Source organism: Oncorhynchus mykiss, chromosome 2 (assembly GCF_013265735.2).
Source record: "Oncorhynchus mykiss isolate Arlee chromosome 2, USDA_OmykA_1.1, whole genome shotgun sequence".
In the NCBI taxonomy this organism is placed as follows: Eukaryota; Metazoa; Chordata; class Actinopteri; order Salmoniformes; family Salmonidae; genus Oncorhynchus; species Oncorhynchus mykiss.
The window spans coordinates 61,062,285-61,085,109 of record NC_048566.1 but is presented as its reverse complement, the minus strand read 5'-3'; the positions used below and the strand labels follow the sequence as shown (position 1 = coordinate 61,085,109).

The window sequence follows — 22,825 nt, the reverse complement described above, 5'->3', positions numbered from 1 at the left end:
ACTGTAAGGAGAAATTATTTGAAATTGAGATTTAAAAAATGGCTGCATTGGACCCAAAACCACTCATTCCTTTAATTTACAGTTTTAAAAATAACACAAATATGTGAGAACAATATTTTTTGTAAAAACAAATGTTTCATTTTGGCTTTAAATTATGGTTGTTAGCAACTTGGAAAATTGTTGTGGAAATCTGTTGCAGCTCAAGTCAACAAAATCCACAATGCACTGCTGTCTCTATGGGCTGGTAGCCTAGCTAGCTAGTAAACTTAGCTACACACAGTAATACCAAAGACAATATCAGCATGTAATGTAGCTAGTTAGCTGTAAAATCACCCAAACAAACTGTACTATTAATTTAGGAGTCTATAATCTCACCATGTTCAACCTGCAGGTCGATGTGCCACACAGAGTGGAGTCTAACGTTCGCAACGGGAAATATACTTTTGAGGAGATGGGAAACGTTGCCCATGGTACGTCAATGGACAGCGCGGTAAATTCTTGGCAATTTAGGGACAAGAGGCGCTCTCCTTCAAGGAGTGAATGGGAGTCTATTGGGCGCTAGCTGCTCAAAAAACAAACATTAGCACGAATTCCGTCAACAAGAAGTAAAACATTATGAATATTTTCCGAGATGTGAGATAATTCACTTGCTATCTGTAGTTTCGTATAACTTTGGAATCGTGACATTATGTCGTTTGGAGAAAAAAATAAGCATGTTTCTTGACATGTGCACTGACTTTGAGACCATTAGCTTAGCAGCCGCGTGACGCAACATGACAATGTGAACACAACTGGTCGACAGTCTGCTGGGTGAGACATTATAAGTTCCTTCATTCATTGGATTTCTATCTCCTTTCTATAATATCTCTGGCAACAGCACCTGCAATGCATGCACCTTGGACTAAAGAGGCAGACAATTGGAAAAATGTGCTAGACCCTCCAATAAATTACACATTTCTTGAGGTAGGACTATCAAACATATGATCAATGGCTCATTTGAGAGAAGACATCCTCCAGAGTTTTGATATCGGCCAGTATTGAAATCGGACATGTTTGAGAGACATTTTCACAATCTAAAAGTCGTATTGCTATTAACTTCCAGTGTAGTGAGAGTGACTTTATCACGGTGCTACGTCATACCGGCCGAATTTCTGCCTGCTTAAACCCAATAACTCAGATACTCATGAAAACATGAAATAACCCAGGGAATCCATAGAACATCACTCAGAGATGCACAAAAACGGCATAACACTCAAAATGGGTACACTTTCCTTTCAGTTATCTCCATCTTGTATTCTGTACCTCTACTATATGTATTCACCTGTTCACTATCATGTACTGCATGTTCATGTCACGTTAGAGTACTGTCGTCTGTGAATGAGTGTCACAGCTTATTCAATATGACAGAGAGAGGCTAACCTAAAGTACAGTATACACGTCCCTCTGTCTTTCTTGTCTTACCGTAGCACATCTCTGTTCCCCTGAATTATTCAAGGGCACTTTGTTTTAGCAACACTGTCCAAGTTTACAAGTCATCCTCACTCCTCCTCCCCTTTCTCTCCAACTGCGGCTGACACTTTATTTCAATCACAGGGAGAAGAGGAAAATAATTTCCCAGTGGCTTTTTAAGCGATTCAGTGTTTGCTGAGTGTGTGTGTGTGTTTGCCGAGCGTGAACTTTGGTCACCGAGGCCAGAGAACTCTGGAACATGACGCTCTATTTACCTGTCAGAAATGCTTTGAAATAAAACTGCAACAACGTTTCGGCGGAAAGCTTTGTAAACAACGCATCCGTCAAATTATGGGAATCCAATGCAGTTCCAAAGCAGTGTCCTTGATCAAATCTATTACAGACATACTACATGTTGTGTAGTCAGCATCTAGACTTTTGTTTCTGCTTAGTCATAGTCTAGTAAAATATATGTTTTTTTATTATTGTCACATTCACCGGATAGGTGCATTAAAACGTATTGTTTCACAGGGTCAGCCATAGTTGTACGGCACCCCTGGAGCAAATGAAGGTTAAGTGCCTTGCTCAAGGCACATCAGCAGGTATTTGAATCAGCGACCTTTCGGTTACTGGCCCAACGCGCTAACCTCTAGGCTAGCGGCTGCCCTATACCGATATACTATCTCGATTAAGAAAGCTAAATCAAGCTACATCTTGGACTCTGCTGGTGATCCTTCTAAATTTTAGCAAATAGTATTTGCATTGAGGTGTACAAATTCCTCTTCTTCCCTGCAGTTCTTTCTGACTCTGGTATCATGACTGAGAAGAATGGGAAAAGTGATGCTTTTAATCAGAATTTCATCTCAGCAGGCTTTTTATTTGAAAGAAGCAGTGGTTTAATTGATGCTGGGCAGTCAATCGACTGCTCTTCTCTCTGCAAGCCTCTAGCTGACTTGACGGTTAACCCATCAACTTCTAGTGAATCTTTGTTTTCATTTCAACAATTTGCTATCTGTGATGTGTTAGATGCCTTGCTTAAGACTGAGGTATACAAATCCATTGGGGCTTATATGCATGATCCATTTTTCCTGCACTCTCTGCCTCCCTGAATGCTGAATCATTAACCCATATTTTTTACCTGACGCTTATATCTGGTGCTATCCCTACGGTTTGGATCGCGGCCCATGTACTCCCCCTTCACAAAGGTGGCAGCCCTTGTGACCTAAGTAATTATCGCCCTATTTCTAAACGTTCTTGCCAAGCTTAAAATATTAGAATCCTTGATTAATTATCAGCTAAGATCTTTATATTTGAAATGTATTCTACGTAAATGGACATCAGTCGGGTTTTAGACCAGGTCATAGCACTATCTTTGCTGCATCCATAGTTATAAATTATGTGGTTAACTGTATGGATAAAAGGCAACATTGTGCTGCCCTCTTCATTGACCTGTCAAAGGCTTTCGATACTGTTGATCACTCAGGCTTTCCTCAATTGGTCTCGACCAGGCTGCATGAAACTGGTTTAAAATGTACTTGACAGATAAAACTCAATCTGTAACTACAGATGGTGTTAAATCAGGTTTCCTGGATATTACAAAAGGTGTCCCGCAGGAGTCGATTCTGGGTCCTGTACTTTTTACTGTTTACATTAACAATGATGACGATGATACTGTTGTGTATGCTATTGCCCCCACGGTTGACCAGGCTCTATCTGAACTGTGCTTTTATTGTATAACAGAAAGATGTTATTGACCTGAAATTAGTATTGAATGAAGGTAAAACTAAGTATATGTTGTTCTCTAGAACGCATAAAAATAACTGATGATTTAAGCATACAGTACATTTGAAAAATATTCAGACCCTATCAGTTTTTCAACATTTTGTTATTTTTTTTTCATTTTCTACATTGCAGAATAATAGTGAAGACATCAGAACTATGAACTAACACATATGGAATCATGTAGTAACCAAAAAAGTGTTAAACTAATCAAAACACATTTTATATTTGAGATTCTTAAAAGTAGCCACCCTCTGCCTTGACGACAGCTTAGCACACTCTTGACATGTTCTCCACCAGCTTCACCTGGACTGCTTTTCCAACGGTCTTGAAGGAGTTCCCACATATGCTGAGCGCTTGTTGGCTGTTTTTCCTTCACTCTGCGGTCCAACTCATCCCAAACCATCTCAATTGGGTTGAGGTCGGGTGATTGTAGAGGCCAGGTCATCTGATGCAGCACTCCATCACTCTCCTTCTTGGTCAAATAGCCCTTACACAGCTTGGAGGTGTGTTGAAAAATTACCCAAATGATAGACCCACTAAGGGCAAACCAGATGGGATGGCGTATCGCTGCAGAATGCTGTGGTAGCCATGCTGGTTAAGTGTGACTTGTATTCTAAATTAATCACTGACAGTGTCACCAGCAAAGCACAATCACACCTCCTCTTCCATGTTTCATAGTGGGAACCACACATGCAGAGATCATCCGTTCACCTACTCTGCGTCTCACAAAGACACAGCATTTGGAACCAAAAATCTAGAATTTGGACTCATCACACCAAAGAACAGATCTAATGTCCATAGCTCATGTTTCTTGGCCCAAGCAAGCCTCTTCTTCTTATTGGTGTCCTTTGGTAGTGGTTTCATTGCAGAAATGGACCATGAAGGCCTGACTCACGCAGTCTCCTCTGAACAGTTGATGTTGAGATGTGTCTGATACTTGAACTCTTGCGAAGCATTTATTTAATTTACTCTGGGTCTTCCTTTCCTGTGACGGTCCTCATGAGAGCCAGTTTCATCACAGCGCTTGATGGTTTTTGCGACTGCCCTTGACGAAACTTTCAACTGGGGGTGAAAGTTCACCTTCCAACAGGACAATGACCCTAGGCACACAGCCAAGACAATGCAGGAGTGGCTTCAGGACACCTGTCTGAATGTTCTTGAGTGGCCCAGTCAGAGCCCGGACTTGAGCAGCGATGCTCCCCATCCAACCTGACAGAGCTTGAGGGGATCTGCAGAGAAGAATAGGAGAAACTCCCTAAATACAGGTGTGCCAACCTTGAAGTGTCATACCCAAGTAGACTTGAGGCTGTAATTGCTGCCAAAGGTGCTTCCACAACAAAGTACTGAGTAACAAAATGTGGAAAAAGTGAAGGTGTCTGAATACTTTCCGAATGCCCTGCATGTACTTTGGATGGTGTCCATATTGATCCCGTCCCTGCTTACAAATATCTGGGCATTTGTATAGCTGAAAAGCTCTTTTAAAAAGCATATACATTAGAAAGTTCAGAAGCTGAGAATAGAAATAGGTCCTGCCTTTCGCTAAATAGTAGAATGCAGATTATTCAGTTGACGTTCCTATCGGCCCTGGACTACGGCGACATCATCTATAGAAACGCAGCTGCCACTTCATTAAAGCCATTAGATGCAGTGTATCCTAGTGCACTGCACTTTATTTACGGGCGCCAGTTTGAACAATCATCATCGGATTCTCTCTTTGATGTCACTTAGGTTGCTTACATTGCTTTCATTTATAAAGCTCTTTTACAAAAAAGTCTCACTGTACATAACATCATTATTAAACGTTAGACATACGAGTTACCACACCCGGTCTCAGGTATAGTTAACTGTGGAAACTCCTTTGGTCTGTACTGAGTTACGTAAATCAGCGTTTAGTTTTCTTGCATCTTATTTGTGATGTTCTGGTGCCTCTGGGGCGATTCAGAAAGATGATTGAGGACCTTATTACTGATGACTGTTTTTCTTTCTGCTTGCATTTTGTAGTTGTATTTTCTGTCATTTAGGGCTCATCTATAAAATAGACTTTGGTCTCAGTATGTCTCCCTGATAAAATAAAGGTTAAATAAAATTGGTACCTTGGTACATTTTGAAGAAGTTATGTATGACCCATTTCTTGAAGTCATCACTGCTTCCATATCTCCGATGATTAAATATTTAGAGCTCTGCTTCAGCCCAATCCCTCTCTCGGAATAAAAAGGGAGGGATACTTTGTGTTTCCACAAAACTTGATCAAAGTCCTAACCTCAGCAAAATGTTACGGGGTAGCACTAAATCATACTGTCTGCTTACTAAGGTTTGCTTTAGTGCCTTACTGAGACATAAACATATGCAATTAAAAGGGAAAATCTAAATACTTCATCCTTGGTTTGGCCTGAGTAGGCTTAATGTTGGTGAATGTTTTATTTCATAGGGGACTGGCAGAGATTGCAGCAAGAATACTTTTATGAGTAGATCAGCTTTAAAGTTGAGCTGACAGCTGTTTTGCACTGATTCACTATGGCTGTAGTCATCAATCTAGCAAGAGGGCAATATTTTATTAATGTAGTAGTGTTTCCCCCCTAGAAAGCGATGACCTTTGACTTTCACTTTGAATTGTTAATTTATGTCTGAGAAAAAAAATACTTTTCAACCCATATGATGTAGTATATAATAAAACAAATATACAAATATGATGATAAAATAAATATAAATAGTGAATGAATAAGCCTTTTCATACTTTATAATATGTCCGTATATAGTTATAATCTGTTTTAGGCGCATCTTACCAAAAACATTTCACATTCTTTATTACTTTACCAAACTTATCATGACATTAGTGATACATGTTAAATTACATTAGTGATAAATGTTACATTTCTAAATCAACATTTAAATGGGCAATTTAAACAGTGTGTGTCCCTCCTATTGAGAAGGGCTATGTAAAGGGCTCGATTTTGTCATTCTGAGCATATGCAATGTGTCTGCCTCTGACGTAAAAAAAAATGTGCGACTTCCACACAAAATTATTACTTTACTTATTTTAGGAAGAGTGTAGGTCGCATTATTTATAGTAGAGCTATGGAAGTTGTGTATTTAGATCTACCTATTCTAGACATATCCCAGCAATTGCTTAGCCATGTCTGTGCGATGAAGCAGTCGAGCTGGATAAATGTTTTTCTAAGGACCGCCCTTTTGACGTGATGTCGTAGTGAAGTGACATAAATCGATGTAATAATGCAGCAGACCACCAGAGGGGGGCAAATACAAGTTTATTCGACAGAGGACCTTTACATGGTCTTAGGAAGGTCTGGATTTCTGTCTTCTGACGTATTAAACGGTTGGAAATCAATAAAATATATGTTTAAGTAATTCTAGTGCCAGATTTCGGGGACTGTCAGCTTAAGAGGTTTTAATATTGCAGATTGATTGTAGGTTCTATCAATTTAATTGTTTTCATCAATTCTAATCCCCCTTATTAATGTTTTTTCTATATATATATTTTCCCCCCTACCCTACTATCCCTACCCTACAATTCCTAAATAATTATACTTTTCTCCTTCATTTCCTCCTTCAAGTGCAGGATTTTCACCCACAGTGGCCAATCCATTATTCATTCTGATTTTAACTCCAACCCTCCGATGTCCACAGATTAACTAATCTCTCCCAGTATAATGCCCTTTTGCTATTTCCTTTTGCAATACATCCCTCCATTTTACTATGATACCTTCCATCTGAACCCTGATATTATGACATAACAACCCCCCCCCCCCCCCCACACACACACACACACACGTTTTGGCCTCTGAACATCCTCAATTCGTCAGGCCATGGACTCTACAAGGTGTTGAAAGCGTTCCACAGGGATGCTGACCCATGTTGACTCCGATACTTCCCACAGTTGTGTCAAGTTGGCTGGATGTCCTTTGTGTGGTGGACCATTCTTGACACACATGGAAAACGGTTGAGCGTGAAAACCCAGCAGCATTGCAGTTCTTGACACAAACCGGTACACCTGGCACCTACTACTGTTCAAAGGCATTGACGTGTTTTGTCTTGCCCATTCACCCTCTGAATGGCACACGCACACAATCAATGTCTCAATTGTCTCAAGGCTTAAAAATCCTTCTTTAACCCGTCTCCTCCCCTTCATCTATACTGATTAAAATGGATTTAACAAGTGACATCAATAAGGGATCATATCCTTCACCTGGATTCACCTGGTCAGTGTATGTCCTGTTCTTAATGTTTTGTACACTCAGTGTATTGAGCATTATTTTTGTAGCAAGTGTTTTTTTATAATAGCTTAAATTGAACCAAACATATTCTAGGGTCAAGTGTTGTTTTAAATGTCAATTCATAGACCCGATGCCAAGGTATTGGGACATTAAAAAAAACTCTTCACAACTGACCTGAATTTGAGGAATTCTTATACAGGAGGAACTGCTTTGGGTAAACAAGATGTGGTGTGTGTGTGCATTTGTGTGTGTTCAGCCTGTGTGTTTGTGTGTGTGTTTGTGCACTCTCCTCCAGCCCGCACTCCTCCTCAACCCAAAAGGTCTCCCTATAACAAGTGGTAAGAGGCCATGGTCAATCGAACAAGGACAAAATACATCCCACGAATGAGTCCCCGGTAGCCTACGTGACCTACGCCGTGACAGGCTATAGGGGTCAAGATCCAGATCCATACAGGGCTAGCCTCATCCAGTCAAGGCCTCTTTACAGTGAAGTCAAGTGATGAGGTGGCGCAGGCCGTTTGGTGCCTTTAGCCCCAGTTAGTCAGTCTCTGCTAATGCGTCTAAGAGGGATTAGGACCCTAAGTGTTCTCAAATCCTATGAGTGCTCCAGATGTTGTTTTGGCCTGCTACCTACTTTCTGCAACGCAATGTGCCTCTCTCTCTCTCTCTCTCTCTCTCTCTCTCTCTCTCTCTCTCTCTCTCGATTGCTCTCTCGCGATTGCTCTCTCGATCTCTCTCTTTCTCGATCTCTCCCCCTCTCTCTTTCTTGTTGCTAAGGAGCTACCAGCACTGAACACGCCCCTTAGGAAGAGTGCTAAGATGCAATCACCTGACCTTATGTGTATTTACATGGTCAAGCCGACCAGATTGTGATTATATAAATGATCCCTCCCCTGATCTGCTGATTCCTGATCTGCTGATCTGCTTATCAAAAGGTTAAACATGTTATTATGTTGCAATCGTTATATAACAAACCACATATGATGTACTATAGTACAGTTGAGGGGTTACTTTATAATTTTCAACTGGTGTATGATGATGGTGTTAGGATAGCCGTATGGATTGGTTTAATATGTTCGGGTCACTGGGTGGTCATGATGTCGGCCACTTACCTCTGACCTCTCTTTCGAGACTATGATGAAACCGTTGCTGTCCACAAGGAAACAGTTGACATCCTGGAGGAAAAGAAGACAGCACATTAAATGAAGCATCATATTTATATAATATTTGAACCTCATTGTCATTCCTGATTTGAATCGTAACTGACCCCAAACCTGTAGAATAGACTCAGTACTCACAATGCTTTGACAGGTGAGAGGGCAGACACCTTCCACTTCTGTACACTGGAGAGAGAAAGAGACAGATAGAGATGAGAGAGATATAGAGATGAGAGAGAGAGGATAAAGGTCAAGGTCGTGAGTCAGAAGGTCGACCACCCCTTAGATACAGATTAATCATGTGACTGGCTGACAGCAGAGAGAGAGACCTATATGTGGATTTGGAACACACAACCATAACAACAACACAAACATGGCTGGCTCTATAGCCGAGTCAATAGGGTGTGATAACCTCTTCATAATCAGAGAGAGGAGTTAATGTACTGTATCAACAGAAAGTGAAAGGTCACTGTTTACTTACATCTGTGTCATTGGGCTGTGAGTGGAGGTGAGAGGCAGAGAGGCAGAGGAAGAGAAAGACAGGGAGATGATCAAATATTAGCACTTAGCAGATTATCCTAAATGTAGTGCACACGTTTTGGTATGTGTATGTGATCCCTGCGGGAACTGATCCTGTGACCTTGATGTTGCCATGCTCTTACCAACTGAGCCAGAGATGGATTTGTGTCAGTAGTCTGATATATCGATGGAGAGCTGAGTGTGTGTATGTGTGTGTCTGTGTACGTTTGTGTGTGTCTGAATGTTTGTGTGTGTGTGTTGCTCCCTTACCTGAAAGGTAATGGCCCATAGCCTCTTCTCCAGCATTTCCAAGGACATCTGCACCCCGATGGCTAAAAATAGACCACAAGCGTGCACACACACACTCAGGTCAGTTGAGAGAGGAAAACATGGACTCTGCAAAAACCCTTAACCCTAAATTTACTGTGACCATCTGTGAAACTACATTGAGAGGCTGGGTGGATGTGGGGTTGGGCATTACAGTGAGACAGGAAATCGATTAGGCCTTCAGTTCACCTCTATGCAGTTTGCCCAGTTAGCACCAGACTGCTGCTGTTTGCATGCAAATGGTCACTGTGTAAACACTGATGAGGTAGTGTGAGGCGTGTGGTACAAGTAAATCTTGTCTGGGTGGGGTGAGACTATGCAAATATCTGCCATGCTTTCATGGTATCCTGTTGTTGTTGATACCTCTGCAGTATTCTGTGTTGTGAGATACTAATGTTGGTAATACTTTATTTAACCAGCTGATTACTTGGAAGACTTGTTAAAATGGTTATCACCTATTGATTGCATAGTATGTCTGATGTTTTACATAGCATATCAGATGCCTTGCATAGTATGTCTGATGTTTTACATAGTATGTCTGATGTCTTGCATAGTATGTCAGATGTCTTGCATAGTATGTCTGATGTCTTGCATAGTATGTCAGATGTTTTGCATAGTATGTCAGATGTCTTGCATAGTATGTCAGATGTCTTGCATAGTATGTCAGATGTTTTGCATAGTATGTCAGATGTCTTGCATAGTATGTCAGATGTCTTGCATAGTATGTCAGATGTCTTGCATAGTATGTCAGATGTCTTGCATAGTATGTCAGATGTTTTGCATAGTATGTCAGATGTCTTGCATAGTATGTCAGATGTCTTGCATAGTATGTCAGATGTCTTGCATAGTATGTCAGATGTCTTGCATAGTATGTCTGATGTTTTGCATAGTATATCAGAAGTCTTGCATAGTACTGTATATCAGATGTTTTGCATAGTACGTCTGATGTTTTGCATAGTACATCTGATGTTGTGCATAGTATGTTGGATGTTTTGCAGAGTATATCAGAGGTTTTGCATAGTATGGCTGATGTGTTGCATAGTATGTCTGATGTTTTACATAGTATATCACATGTTTTGTATAGTATGTCTGATGTTTTGCATAGTATGTCTGATGTTTTGCATAGTATGTCTGATGTTTTGCATAGTATATCAGAAGTCTTGCATAGTACTGTATATCAGAAGTTTTGCATAGTATATCAGATGTTTTGCATAGTACGTCTGATGTTTTGCATAGTACGTCTGATGTTGTGCATAGTATGTTGGATGTTTTGCATAGTATATTAGACATTTAGCATAGTATGCCTGATGTTTTGCATAATATATCAGAAGTCTTGCATAGTACTGTATATCAGTAGTTTTGCATAGTACATCTGATGTTGTGCATGGTATATCGGATGTTTTGCAGAGTATATCAGATGTTTTGCATAGTATGTTGGATGTTTTGCATAGTATATTAGACATTTAGCATAGTATGCCTGATGTTTTGCATAGTATATCAGAAGTCTTGCATAGTACTGTATATCAGAAGTTTTGCATAGTACATCTGATGTTGTGCATGGTATATCGGATGTTTTGCAGAGTATATCAGATGTTTTGTATAGTATGCCTGATGTTTTGCAGAGTATATCAGATGTTGTGCATAGTATTTTGGTAGTTTATCATAGTATTTTGGATGTTTTGAATAGTATATCAGAAGTTTTGCATAGTAAATCAGAATATTTGAATGTATGTTGATTGTTTTGCATAGGATAGCAGATGTTTTGCATAGTATGTCTGATGTTTTGCATGGTATATTAGATGTTTTGCATAGTATGTTGGATGTTTATCAGAGTATGTTGGATGTTTTACATACAGTATTATGCCTGATTTTATACATAGTATGCCTGATGTTTTGCATAGTATGTCTGATGTCTTGCATAGTATATCAGATGTTTTGCATAGTATATCAGATGTTTTGCATAGTATGCCTGATGTTTTATATAGTATGCCTGATGTCTTGCATAGTATAGCAGATGTCTTGCAGAGTGTATGAGATGTTTTGCATAGTGTGCTTGATGTTTTGAATAGCATATCAGAAGTTTTGCATAGTATAGCAGATGTCTTGCATAGTATGTCGGAAGTTTTGCATAGTATATCCGAGGTTTTGCATAGTATGGCTGATGTTGTGCATAGTATATCAGAGGTTTTGCATAGTATGTCGGATGTTGTGCATAGTATATCAGAGGTTTTGCATAGTATGGCTGATGTGTTGCATAGTATGGCTGATGTGTTGCATAGTATGTTGGATGTTTTACATAGTATATCAGATGTTTTGCATAGTATGTCTGATGTTTTGCATATTATGTCTGATATATTGCAAAGTATATCAGATGTATTGCATAGTATGTCTGATGTTTTGCATCGTATTTCAGATATTTGGCATAGTATATCAGATGTTTTGCATAGCATGTCTGATGTTGTGCATAGTATATCAGAGGTTTTGCATAGTATGGCTGATGTTTTACATAGTATATCAGAAGTCTTGCATAGTACTGTATATCAGAAGTCTTGCAAAGTACTGTATATCAGATGTTTTGCATAGTATATCAGATGTTTTGCATAGTATATCAGAAGTCTTGCATAGTACTGTATATCAGAAGTCTTGCAAAGTACTGTATATCAGATGTTTAACATAGTATATCAGATGTTTTGCATAGTATATCAGATGTTTTGCATAGTATGTCTGATGTTTTGCATAGTATATCAGATGTTTTGCATAGTATGTCTGATGTTTTGCATAGTATATCAGAAGTCTTGCATAGTACTGTATATCAGATGTTTTGCATAGTATATCAGATGTTTTGCATAGTATATCAGAAGTCTTGCATAGTACTGTATATCAGAAGTCTTGCAAAGTACTGTATATCAGAAGTTTTGCATAGTATATCAGATGTTTTGCATAGTACGTCTGCTGTTTTGCATAGTACGTCTGATGTTGTGCATAGTATGTTGGATGTTTTACAGAGTATATCAGATGTGTTGAATAGCATATCAGATGTGTTGAATAGCATATCAGATGTTTTGCATAGTATGTCGGAAGTTTTGCATAGTATATCCGAGGTTTTGCATAGTATGGCTGATGTTGTGCATAGTATATCAGAGGTTTTGCATAGTATGTCGGATGTTGTGCATAGTATATCAGAGGTTTTGCATAGTATGGCTGATGTGTTGCATAGTATGGCTGATGTGTTGCATAGTATGTCGGAAGTTTTACATAGTATATCACATGTTTTACATAGTATGTCTGATGTTTTGCATATGATGTCTGATGTTTTGCATAGTATGTCTGATGTTTTGCATAGTATATCAGAAGTCTTGCATAGTACTGTATATCAGAAGTTTTGCATAGTATATCAGATGTTTTGCATAGTACGTCTGATGTTTTGCATAGTACGTCTGATGTTGTGCATAGTATGTTGGATGTTTTGCATAGTATATCAGAAGTTTTGCATAGTACATCTGATGTTGTGCATGGTATATCGGATGTTTTGCAGAGTATATCAGATGTTTTGCATAGTATGTTGGATGTTTTGCATAGTATATTAGACATTTAGCATAGTATGCCTGATGTTTTGCAGAGTATATCAGATGTTTTGCATAGTATTTTGGTAGTTTATCATAGTATTTTGGATGTTTTGAATAGTATATCAGAAGTTTTGCATAGTAAATCAGAATGTTTGAATGTATGTTGATTGTTTTGCATAGGATAGCAGGATGTTTTGCATAGTATGTCAGATGTTTTGCATAGTATGTTGGATGTTTTGCATAGTATATTAGACATTTAGCATAGTATGCCTGATGTTTTGCAGAGTATATCAGATGTTTTGCATAGTATTTTAGGTAGTTTATCATAGTATTTTGGATGTTTTGATTAGTATATCAGAAGTTTTGCATAGTAAATCAGAATGTTTGAATGTATGTTGATTGTTTTGCATAGGATAGCAGGATTTTTTGCATAGTATGTCTGATGTTTTGCATGGTATATTAGATGTTTTGCATAGTATGTCTGATGTTTTGCATAGTATGTCTGATGTTTTGCATAGTATGTCTGATGTTTTGCATAGTATGTCTGATGTTTTGCATAGTATATTGGATGTTATGCATAGTATGTTAGATGTTTTGCATAGTATGTCTGATGTTTTACATACAGTATTATGCCTGATTTTATACATAGTATGCCTGATGTTTTACATAGTATGTCTGATGTCTTGCATAGTATGTCGGATGTTGTGCATAGTATATCAGAGGTTTTGCATAGTATGGCTGATGTGTTGCATAGTATGGCTGATGTGTTGCATAGTATGTCGGATGTTTTACATAGTATATCACATGTTTTGCATAGTATGTCTGATGTTTTGCATATTATGTCTGATATATTTCAAAGTATATCAGATGTATTGCATAGTATGTCTGATGTTTTGCATCGTATTTCAGATATTTGGCATAGTATATCAGATGTTTTGCATAGTATGTCTGATGTTGTGCATAGTATATCAGAGGTTTTGCATAGTATGGCTGATGTTTTACATAGTATATCAGAAGTCTTGCATAGTACTGTATATCAGAAGTCTTGCAAAGTACTGTATATCAGATGTTTTGCATAGTATATCAGATGTTTTGCATAGTATATCAGAAGTCTTGCATAGTAATGTATATCAGAAGTCTTGCAAAGTACTGTATATCAGATGTTTAACATAGTATATCAGATGTTTTGCATAGTATATCAGATGTTTTGCATAGTACGTCTGATGTTTTGCATAGTATATCAGATGTTTTGCATAGTATGTCTGATGTTTTGCATAGTATATCAGAAGTCTTGCATAGTACTGTATATCAGAAGTCTTGCAAAGTACTGTATATCAGATGTTTTGCATAGTATATCAGATGTTTTGCATAGTATATCAGAAGTCTTGCATAGTACTGTATATCAGAAGTCTTGCAAAGTACTGTATATCAGAAGTTTTGCATAGTATATCAGATGTTTTGCATAGTACGTCTGCTGTTTTGCATAGTACGTCTGATGTTGTGCATAGTATGTTGGATGTTTTGCAGAGTATATCAGATGTGTTGAATAGCATATCAGATGTGTTGAATAGCATATCAGATGTTGTGCATAGTATTTTGGATGTTTTGCATAGTATATCAGATGTTTTGCATAGTAGGTCTGATGTTTTGCATAGTATATCAGATGTTTTGTATAGTGTGCCTGATGTTTTGAATAGTATATCAGAAGTTTTGCATAGTATATCAGAAGTTTTGCATAATACGTCTGATGTTTTGCATAGTATGTCTGATGTTTTGCATAGTATGTCTGATGTTTTGCATAGTATATCAGAAGTCTTGCATAGTACTGTATATCAGAAGTTTTGCATAGTATATCAGATGTTTTGCATAGTACGTCTGATGTTTTGCATAGTATGTTGGATGTTTTGCATAGTATATCAGAAGTTTTGCATAGTACATCTGATGTTGTGCATGGTATATCGGATGTTTTGCAGAGTATATCAGATGTTTTGCATAGTATGTTGGATGTTTTGCATAGTATATTAGACATTTAGCATAGTATGCCTGATGTTTTGCAGAGTATATCAGATGTTTTGCATAGTATTTTGGTAGTTTATCATAGTATTTTGGATGTTTTGAATAGTATATCAGAAGTTTTGCATAGTAAATCAGAATGTTTGAATGTATGTTGATTGTTTTGCATAGGATAGCAGGATGTTTTGCATAGTATGTCTGATGTTTTGCATGGTATATTAGATGTTTTGCATAGTATGTTGGATGTTTATCAGAGTATGTTGGATGTTTTACATACAGTATTATGCCTGATTTTATACATAGTATGCCTGATGTTTTGCATAGCATGTCTGATGTCTTGCATAGTATATCAGATGTTTTGCATAGTATATCAGATGTTTTGCATAGTATGCCTGATGTTTTATATAGTATGCCTGATGTCTTGCATAGTATAGCAGATGTCTTGCAGAGTGTATGAGATGTTTTGCATAGTGTGCTTGATGTTTTGCATAGTATGTCGGAAGTTTTGCATAGTATATCCGAGGTTTTGCATAGTATGGCTGATGTTGTGCATAGTATATCAGAGGTTTTGCATAGTATGTCGGATGTTGTGCATAGTATATCAGAGGTTTTGCATAGTATGGCTGATGTGTTGCATAGTATGGCTGATGTGTTGCATAGTATGTCGGAAGTTTTACATAGTATATCACATGTTTTGCATAGTATGTCTGATGTTTTGCATATGATGTCTGATGTTTTGCATAGTATGTCTGATGTTTTGCATAGTATATCAGAAGTCTTGCATAGTACTGTATATCAGAAGTTTTGCATAGTATATCAGATGTTTTGCATAGTACGTCTGATGTTTTGCATAGTACGTCTGATGTTGTGCATAGTATGTTGGATGTTTTGCATAGTATATCAGAAGTTTTGCATAGTACATCTGATGTTGTGCATGGTATATCGGATGTTTTGCAGAGTATATCAGATGTTTTGCATAGTATGTTGGATGTTTTGCATAGTATATTAGACATTTAGCATAGTATGCCTGATGTTTTGCAGAGTATATCAGATGTTTTGCATAGTATTTTGGTAGTTTATCATAGTATTTTGGATGTTTTGAATAGTATATCAGAAGTTTTGCATAGTAAATCAGAATGTTTGAATGTATGTTGATTGTTTTGCATAGGATAGCAGGATGTTTTGCATAGTATGTCTGATGTTTTGCATGGTATATTAGATGTTTTGCATAGTATGTTGGATGTTTATCAGAGTATGTTGGATGTTTTACATACAGTATTATGCCTGATTTTATACATAGTATGCCTGATGTTTTGCATAGCATGTCTGATGTCTTGCATAGTATATCAGATGTTTTGCATAGTATATCAGATGTTTTGCATAGTATGCCTGATGTTTTATATAGTATGCCTGATGTCTTGCATAGTATAGCAGATGTCTTGCAGAGTGTATGAGATGTTATGCATAGTATGTTAGATGTTTTGCATAGTATGTCTGATGTTTTACATACAGTATTATGCCTGATTTTATGCATAGTATGCCTGATGTTTTACATAGTATGTCTGATGTCTTGCATACTATAGCAGATGTCTTGCAGAGTGTATGAGATGTTTTGCATAGTATGTCTGATGTTTTGCATGGTATAGTAGATGTTTTGCATAGTATGTTGGATGTTTATCAGAGTATGTTGGATGTTTTACATACAGTATTATGCCTGATTTTATACATAGTATGCCTGATGTTTTGCATAGTATGTCTGATGTCTTGCATAGTATATCAGATGTTTTGCATAGTATATCAGATGTTTTGCATAGTATGCCTGATGTTTTATATAGTATGCCTGATGTCTTGCATAGTATAGCAGATGTCTTGCAGAGTGTATGAGATGTTTTGCATAGTGTGCTTGATGTTTTGAATAGTATATCAGAAGTTTTGCATAGTATAGCAGATGTCTTGCATAGTATGTCGGAAGTTTTGCATAGTATATCCGAGGTTTTGCATAGTATGGCTGATGTTGTGCATAGTATATCAGAGGTTTTGCATAGTACTGTATATCAGAAGTTTTGCATAGTATATCAGATGTTTTGCATAGTACGTCTGATGTTTTGCATAGTACGTCTGATGTTGTGCATAGTATGTTGGATGTTTTGCATAGTATATTAGACATTTAGAATAGTATGCCTGATGTTTTGCATAGTATATCAGAAGTCTTGCATAGTACATCTGATGTTGTGCATGGTATATCGGATGTTTTGCAGAGTATATCAGATGTTTTGTATAGTATGCCTGATGTTTTGCAGAGTATATCAGATGTTGTGCATAGTATTTTGGTAGTTTATCATAGTATTTTGGATGTTTTGAATAGTATATCAGAAGTTTTGCATAGTAAATCAGAATATTTGAATGTATGTTGATTGTTTTGCATAGGATAGCAGATGTTTTGCATAGTATGTCTGATGTTTTGCATGGTATATTAGATGTTTTGCATAGTATGTTGGATGTTTATCAGAGTATGTTGGATGTTTTACATACAGTATTATGCCTGATTTTATACATAGTATGCCTGATGTTTTGCATAGTATGTCTGATGTCTTGCATAGTATATCAGATGTTTTGCATAGTATATCAGATGTTTTGCATAGTATGCCTGATGTTTTATATAGTATGCCTGATGTCTTGCATAGTATAGCAGATGTCTTGAAGAGTGTATGAGATGTTTTGCATAGTGTGCTTGATGTTTTGAATAGTATATCAGAAGTTTTGCATAGTATAGCAGATGTCTTGCATAGTATGTCGGAAGTTTTGCATAGTATATCCGAGGTTTTGCATAGTATGGCTGATGTTGTGCATAGTATATCAGAGGTTTTGCATAGTATGTCGGATGTTGTGCATAGTATATCAGAGGTTTTGCATAGTATGGCTGATGTGTTGCATAGTATGGCTGATGTGTTGCATAGTATGTCGGATGTTTTACATAGTATATCACATGTTTTGCATAGTATGTCTGATGTTTTGCATATTATGTCTGATATATTGCAAAGTATATCAGATGTATTGCATAGTATGTCTGATGTTTTGCATCGTATTTCAGATATTTGGCATAGTATATCACATGTTTTGCATAGTATGTCTGATGTTTTGCATATTATGTCTGATATATTGCAAAGTATATCAGATGTATTGCATAGTATGTCTGATGTTTTGCATCGTATTTCAGATATTTGGCATAGTATATCAGATGTTTTGCATAGTATGTCTGATGTTGTGCATAGTATATCAGAGGTTTTGCATAGTATGGCTGATGTTTTACATAGTATATCAGAAGTCTTGCATAGTACTGTATATCAGAAGTCTTGCAAAGTACTGTATATCAGATGTTTTGCATATTATATCAGATGTTTTGCATAGTATATCAGAAGTCTTGCATAGTACTGTATATCAGAAGTCTTGCAAAGTACTGTATATCAGATGTTTAACATAGTATATCAGATGTTTTGCATAGTATATCAGATGTTTTGCATAGTACGTCTGATGTTTTGCATAGTATGTCTGATGTTTTGCATAGTATATCAGAAGTCTTGCATAGTACTGTATATCAGAAGTCTTGCAAAGTACTGTATATCAGATGTTTTGCATAGTATTTCAGATGTTTTGCATAGTATATCAGAAGTCTTGCATAGTACTGTATATCAGAAGTCTTGCAAAGTACTGTATATCAGAAGTTTTGCATAGTATATCAGATGTTTTGCATAGTACGTCTGATGTTTTGCATAGTACGTCTGATGTTGTGCATAGTATGTTGGATGTTTTGCAGAGTATATCAGATGTGTTGAATAGCATATCAGATGTGTTGAATAGCATATCAGATGCTGTGCATAGTATTTTGGATGTTTTGCATAGTATATCAGATGTTTTGCATAGTAGGTCTGATGTTTTGCATAGTATATCAGATGTTTTGTATAGTGTGCCTGATGTTTTGAATAGTATATCAGAAGTTTTGCATAGTATATCAGAAGTTTTGCATAGTAGGTCTGATGTTTTGCATAGTATGTCTGATGTTTTGCATAGTATGTCTGATGTTTTGCATAGTATATCAGAAGTCTTGCATAGTATTGTACATCAGAAGTTTTGCATAGTATATCAGATGTTTTGCATAGTACGTCTGATGTTTTGCATAGTACGTCTGATGTTGTGCATAGTATGTTGGATGTTTTGCATAGTATATCAGAAGTTTTGCATAGTACATCTGATGTTGTGCATGGTATATCGGATGTTTTGCAGAGTATATCAGATGTTTTGCATAGTATGTTGGATGTTTTGCATAGTATATTAGAAATTTAGCATAGTATGCCTGATGTTTTGCAGAGTATATCAGATGTTTTGCATAGTATTTTGGTAGTTTATCATAGTATTTTGGATGTTTTGAATAGTATATCAGAAGTTTTGCATAGTAAATCAGAATGTTTGAATGTATGTTGATTGTCTTGCATAGTATAGCAGATGTCTTGCAGAGTGTATGAGATGTTTTGCATAGTGTGTTGGATGTTTTGCATAGTATATTAGACATTTAGCATAGTATGCCTGATGTTTTGCAGAGTATATCAGATGTTTTGCATAGTATGCCTGATGTTTTACATAGTATGTCTGATGTTTTCCATAGTATATCAGATGTTTTTCATCGTGTGCCTGATGTTTTGCAGAGTAAATCAGAAGATTTGAATGATTGTTGGTTGTTTTGCAGAATATTTTGCATGTTTTGCATAGGATATCAGATGTTTTGCATAGTATGTTAGATGTTTAGCATAGTATGTCTGATGTTTTGCATAGTATATCAGATGTTTTACATAGTATGTCTGATGTTTTGCATAGGATTTCAGATGTTTTGCATAGGATATCAGATGTTTTGCATAGGATATCAGATGTTTTGCATAGTATGTCTGATGTTTTGCATAGTATGTCTGATGTTTTGCATAGTATATAAGAAGTCTTGCATAGTACTGTATATCTGAAGTCTTGCAAAGTACTGTATATCAGATGTCTTGCATAGTATGCCTGATGTTTTACATAGTATGTCTGATGTTTTGCATAGTATATCAGATGTTTTGCATAGTATATTGGATGTTTTGCAAAGTATATCGGATGTTTTGCATAGTATATTGGATGTTATGCATAGTATGTCTGATGTTTTACATAGGATATCAGATGTTATGCATAGTATGTCTGTTGTTTTACATAGTATGCCTGATGTTTTGCATAGTATGCCTGATGTTTTACATAGTCTGTCTGATGTCTTGCATAGTATATCAGATGTGTTGCATAGTATATCAGATGTGTTGCATAGTGTGCCTGATGTTTTGAATAGTATATCAGAAGTTTTGCATAGTATAGCAGAAGCTTTGCATGGTATTTCTGATGTTTTACATAGTGTGCCTGATGTTTTACATAGTATGTCTGATGTTTTACATAGTATATCAGATGTCTTGCATAGTATGCCTGATGTTTTACATAGTATATCAGATGTCTTGCATAGTATGCCTGATGTTTTACATAGTATGTCTGATGTTTTGCATAGTATATCAGATGTTTTTCATCGTGTGCCTGATGTTTTGCAGAGTAAATCAGAAGATTTGAATGATTGTTGGTTGTTTTGCAGAATATTTTGGATGTTTTGCATAGGATATCAGATGTTTTGCATAGTATGTTAGATGTTTAGCATAGTATGTCTGATGTTTTGCATAGTATATCAGATGTTTTACATAGTATGTCTGATGTTTTGCATAGGATATCAGATGTTTTGCATAGGATATCCGATGTTTTGCATAGGATATCAGATGTTTTTCATAGTATGTCTGATGTTTTGCATAGTATGTCTGATGTTTTGCATAGTATATTGGATGTTATGCATAGTATGTTAGATGTCTTACATAGTATATCACATGTTTTGCATAGTATGTCTGATGTTTTGCATAGTATATCAGAAGTCTTGCATAGTACTGCATATCAGAAGTCTTGCAAAGTACTGTATATCAGATGTTTTGCATAGTATATCAGATGTTTTGCATAGTACGTCTGATGTTTTGCATAGTACGTCTGATGTTGTGCATAGTATGTTGGATGTTTTGCAGAGTATATCAGATGTGTTGAATAGCATATCAGATGTGTTGAATAGCATATCAGATGTTGTGCATAGTATTTTGGATGTTTTGCATAGTATATCAGATGTTTTGCATAGTAGGTCTGATGTTTTGCATAGTAGGTCTGATGTTTTGCATAGTATATAGGATGTTTTGTATAGTGTGCCTGATGTTTTGAATAGTATATCAGAAGTTTTGCATAGTATATCAGAAGTTTTGCATAGTATGTTGGATGTTTTGCATAGTATATTAGACATTTAGCATAGTATGCCTGATGTTTTGCAGAGTATATCAGATGTTGTGCATAGTATTTTGGTAGTTTATCATAGTATTTTGGATGTTTTGAATAGTATATCAGAAGTTTTGCATAGTAAATCAGAATATTTGAATGTATGTTGATTGTTTTGCATAGGATAGCAGATGTTTTGCATAGTATGTCTGATGTTTTGCATGGTATATTAGATGTTTTGCACAGTATGTTGGATGTTTATCAGAGTATGTTGGATGTTTTGCAAAGTATATCGGATGTTTTGCAAAGTATATCGGATGTTTTGCATAGTATATTGGATGTTATGCATAGTATGTCAGATGTTATGCATAGTTTGTTAGATGTTTTACATAGTATATCAGATGTTATGCATAGTATGTCTGATGTTTTACATAGTATGCCTGATGTTTTGCATAGTATGCCTGATGTTTTACATAGTATGTCTGATGTCTTGCATAGTATATCAGATGTCTTGCAGAGTGTATGAAATGTTTTGCATAGTGTGCCTGATGTTTTGAATAGTATATCAGAAGTTTTGCATAGTATAGCAGAAGCTTTGCATGGTATTTCTGATGTTTTACATAGTGTGCCTGATGTTTTACATAGTATGTCTGATGTTTTGCATAGTATATTAGATGTTTTTCATCGTGTGCCTGATGTTTTGCAGAGTAAATCAGAAGATTTCAATGATTGTTGGTTGTTTTGCAGAATATTTTGGATGTTTTGCATAGGGTATCAGATGTTTTGCATAGTATGTTAGTTGTTTTGCATAGTATGTCTGATGTTTTGCATAGTATATCAGATGTTTTACATAGTATGTCTGATGTTTTGCATAGGATATCAGATGTTTTGCATAGGATATCAGATGTTTTGCATAGGATATCAGATGTTTTGCATAGTACGTCTGATGTTTTGCATAGTATGTCTGATGTTTTGCATAGTATATTGGATGTTATGCATAGTATGTTAGATGTTTTGCATAGTATGTTAGATGTTTTGTATAGTATGTTAGATGTTTTGTATAGTATATTGGATGTTATGCATAGTATGTTAGATGTTTTGCATAGTATGTCTGATGTTTTGCATAGTATGTTAGATGTTTTGTATAGTATATTGGATGTTATGCATAGTATATTGGATGTTTTGCATAGTATGTCTGATGTTTTGCATAGTATGTTAGATGTTTTGTATAGTATATTGGATGTTATGCATAGTATATTGGATGTTATGCATAGTATGTTCGATGTTTTGCATAGTATGTCTGATGTTTTTGATAGTATATCACATGTTTTGCATAGTGTCTGATGTTTTTCATAGTATGTCAGATGTTTTGCATAGTATGTCTGATGTTTTGCATAGTATGTCTGATGTTTTTCAT

At 36.4% G+C, this 22,825-nt stretch overlaps 1 protein-coding gene across 2 annotated transcripts in view; it reads right to left on the bottom strand.

The window, feature by feature from the left end:
* Positions 1–22,825, bottom strand: part of LOC110493150 (voltage-dependent calcium channel subunit alpha-2/delta-4) — a 91,844-nt gene that overhangs the window by 6,311 nt on the left and 62,708 nt on the right. For both annotated transcript variants that reach the window (XM_021567396.2, XM_036952286.1), the window contains exons 25-28: positions 9,410–9,471; positions 9,102–9,116; positions 8,762–8,806; positions 8,576–8,638 (exon numbers count right to left, since the gene is read on the bottom strand). In XM_021567396.2, coding sequence (XP_021423071.2) covers positions 8,576–8,638; positions 8,762–8,806; positions 9,102–9,116; positions 9,410–9,471 — 185 coding nt within the window. The remainder of the gene's footprint in view (positions 1–8,575; positions 8,639–8,761; positions 8,807–9,101; positions 9,117–9,409; positions 9,472–22,825) is intronic.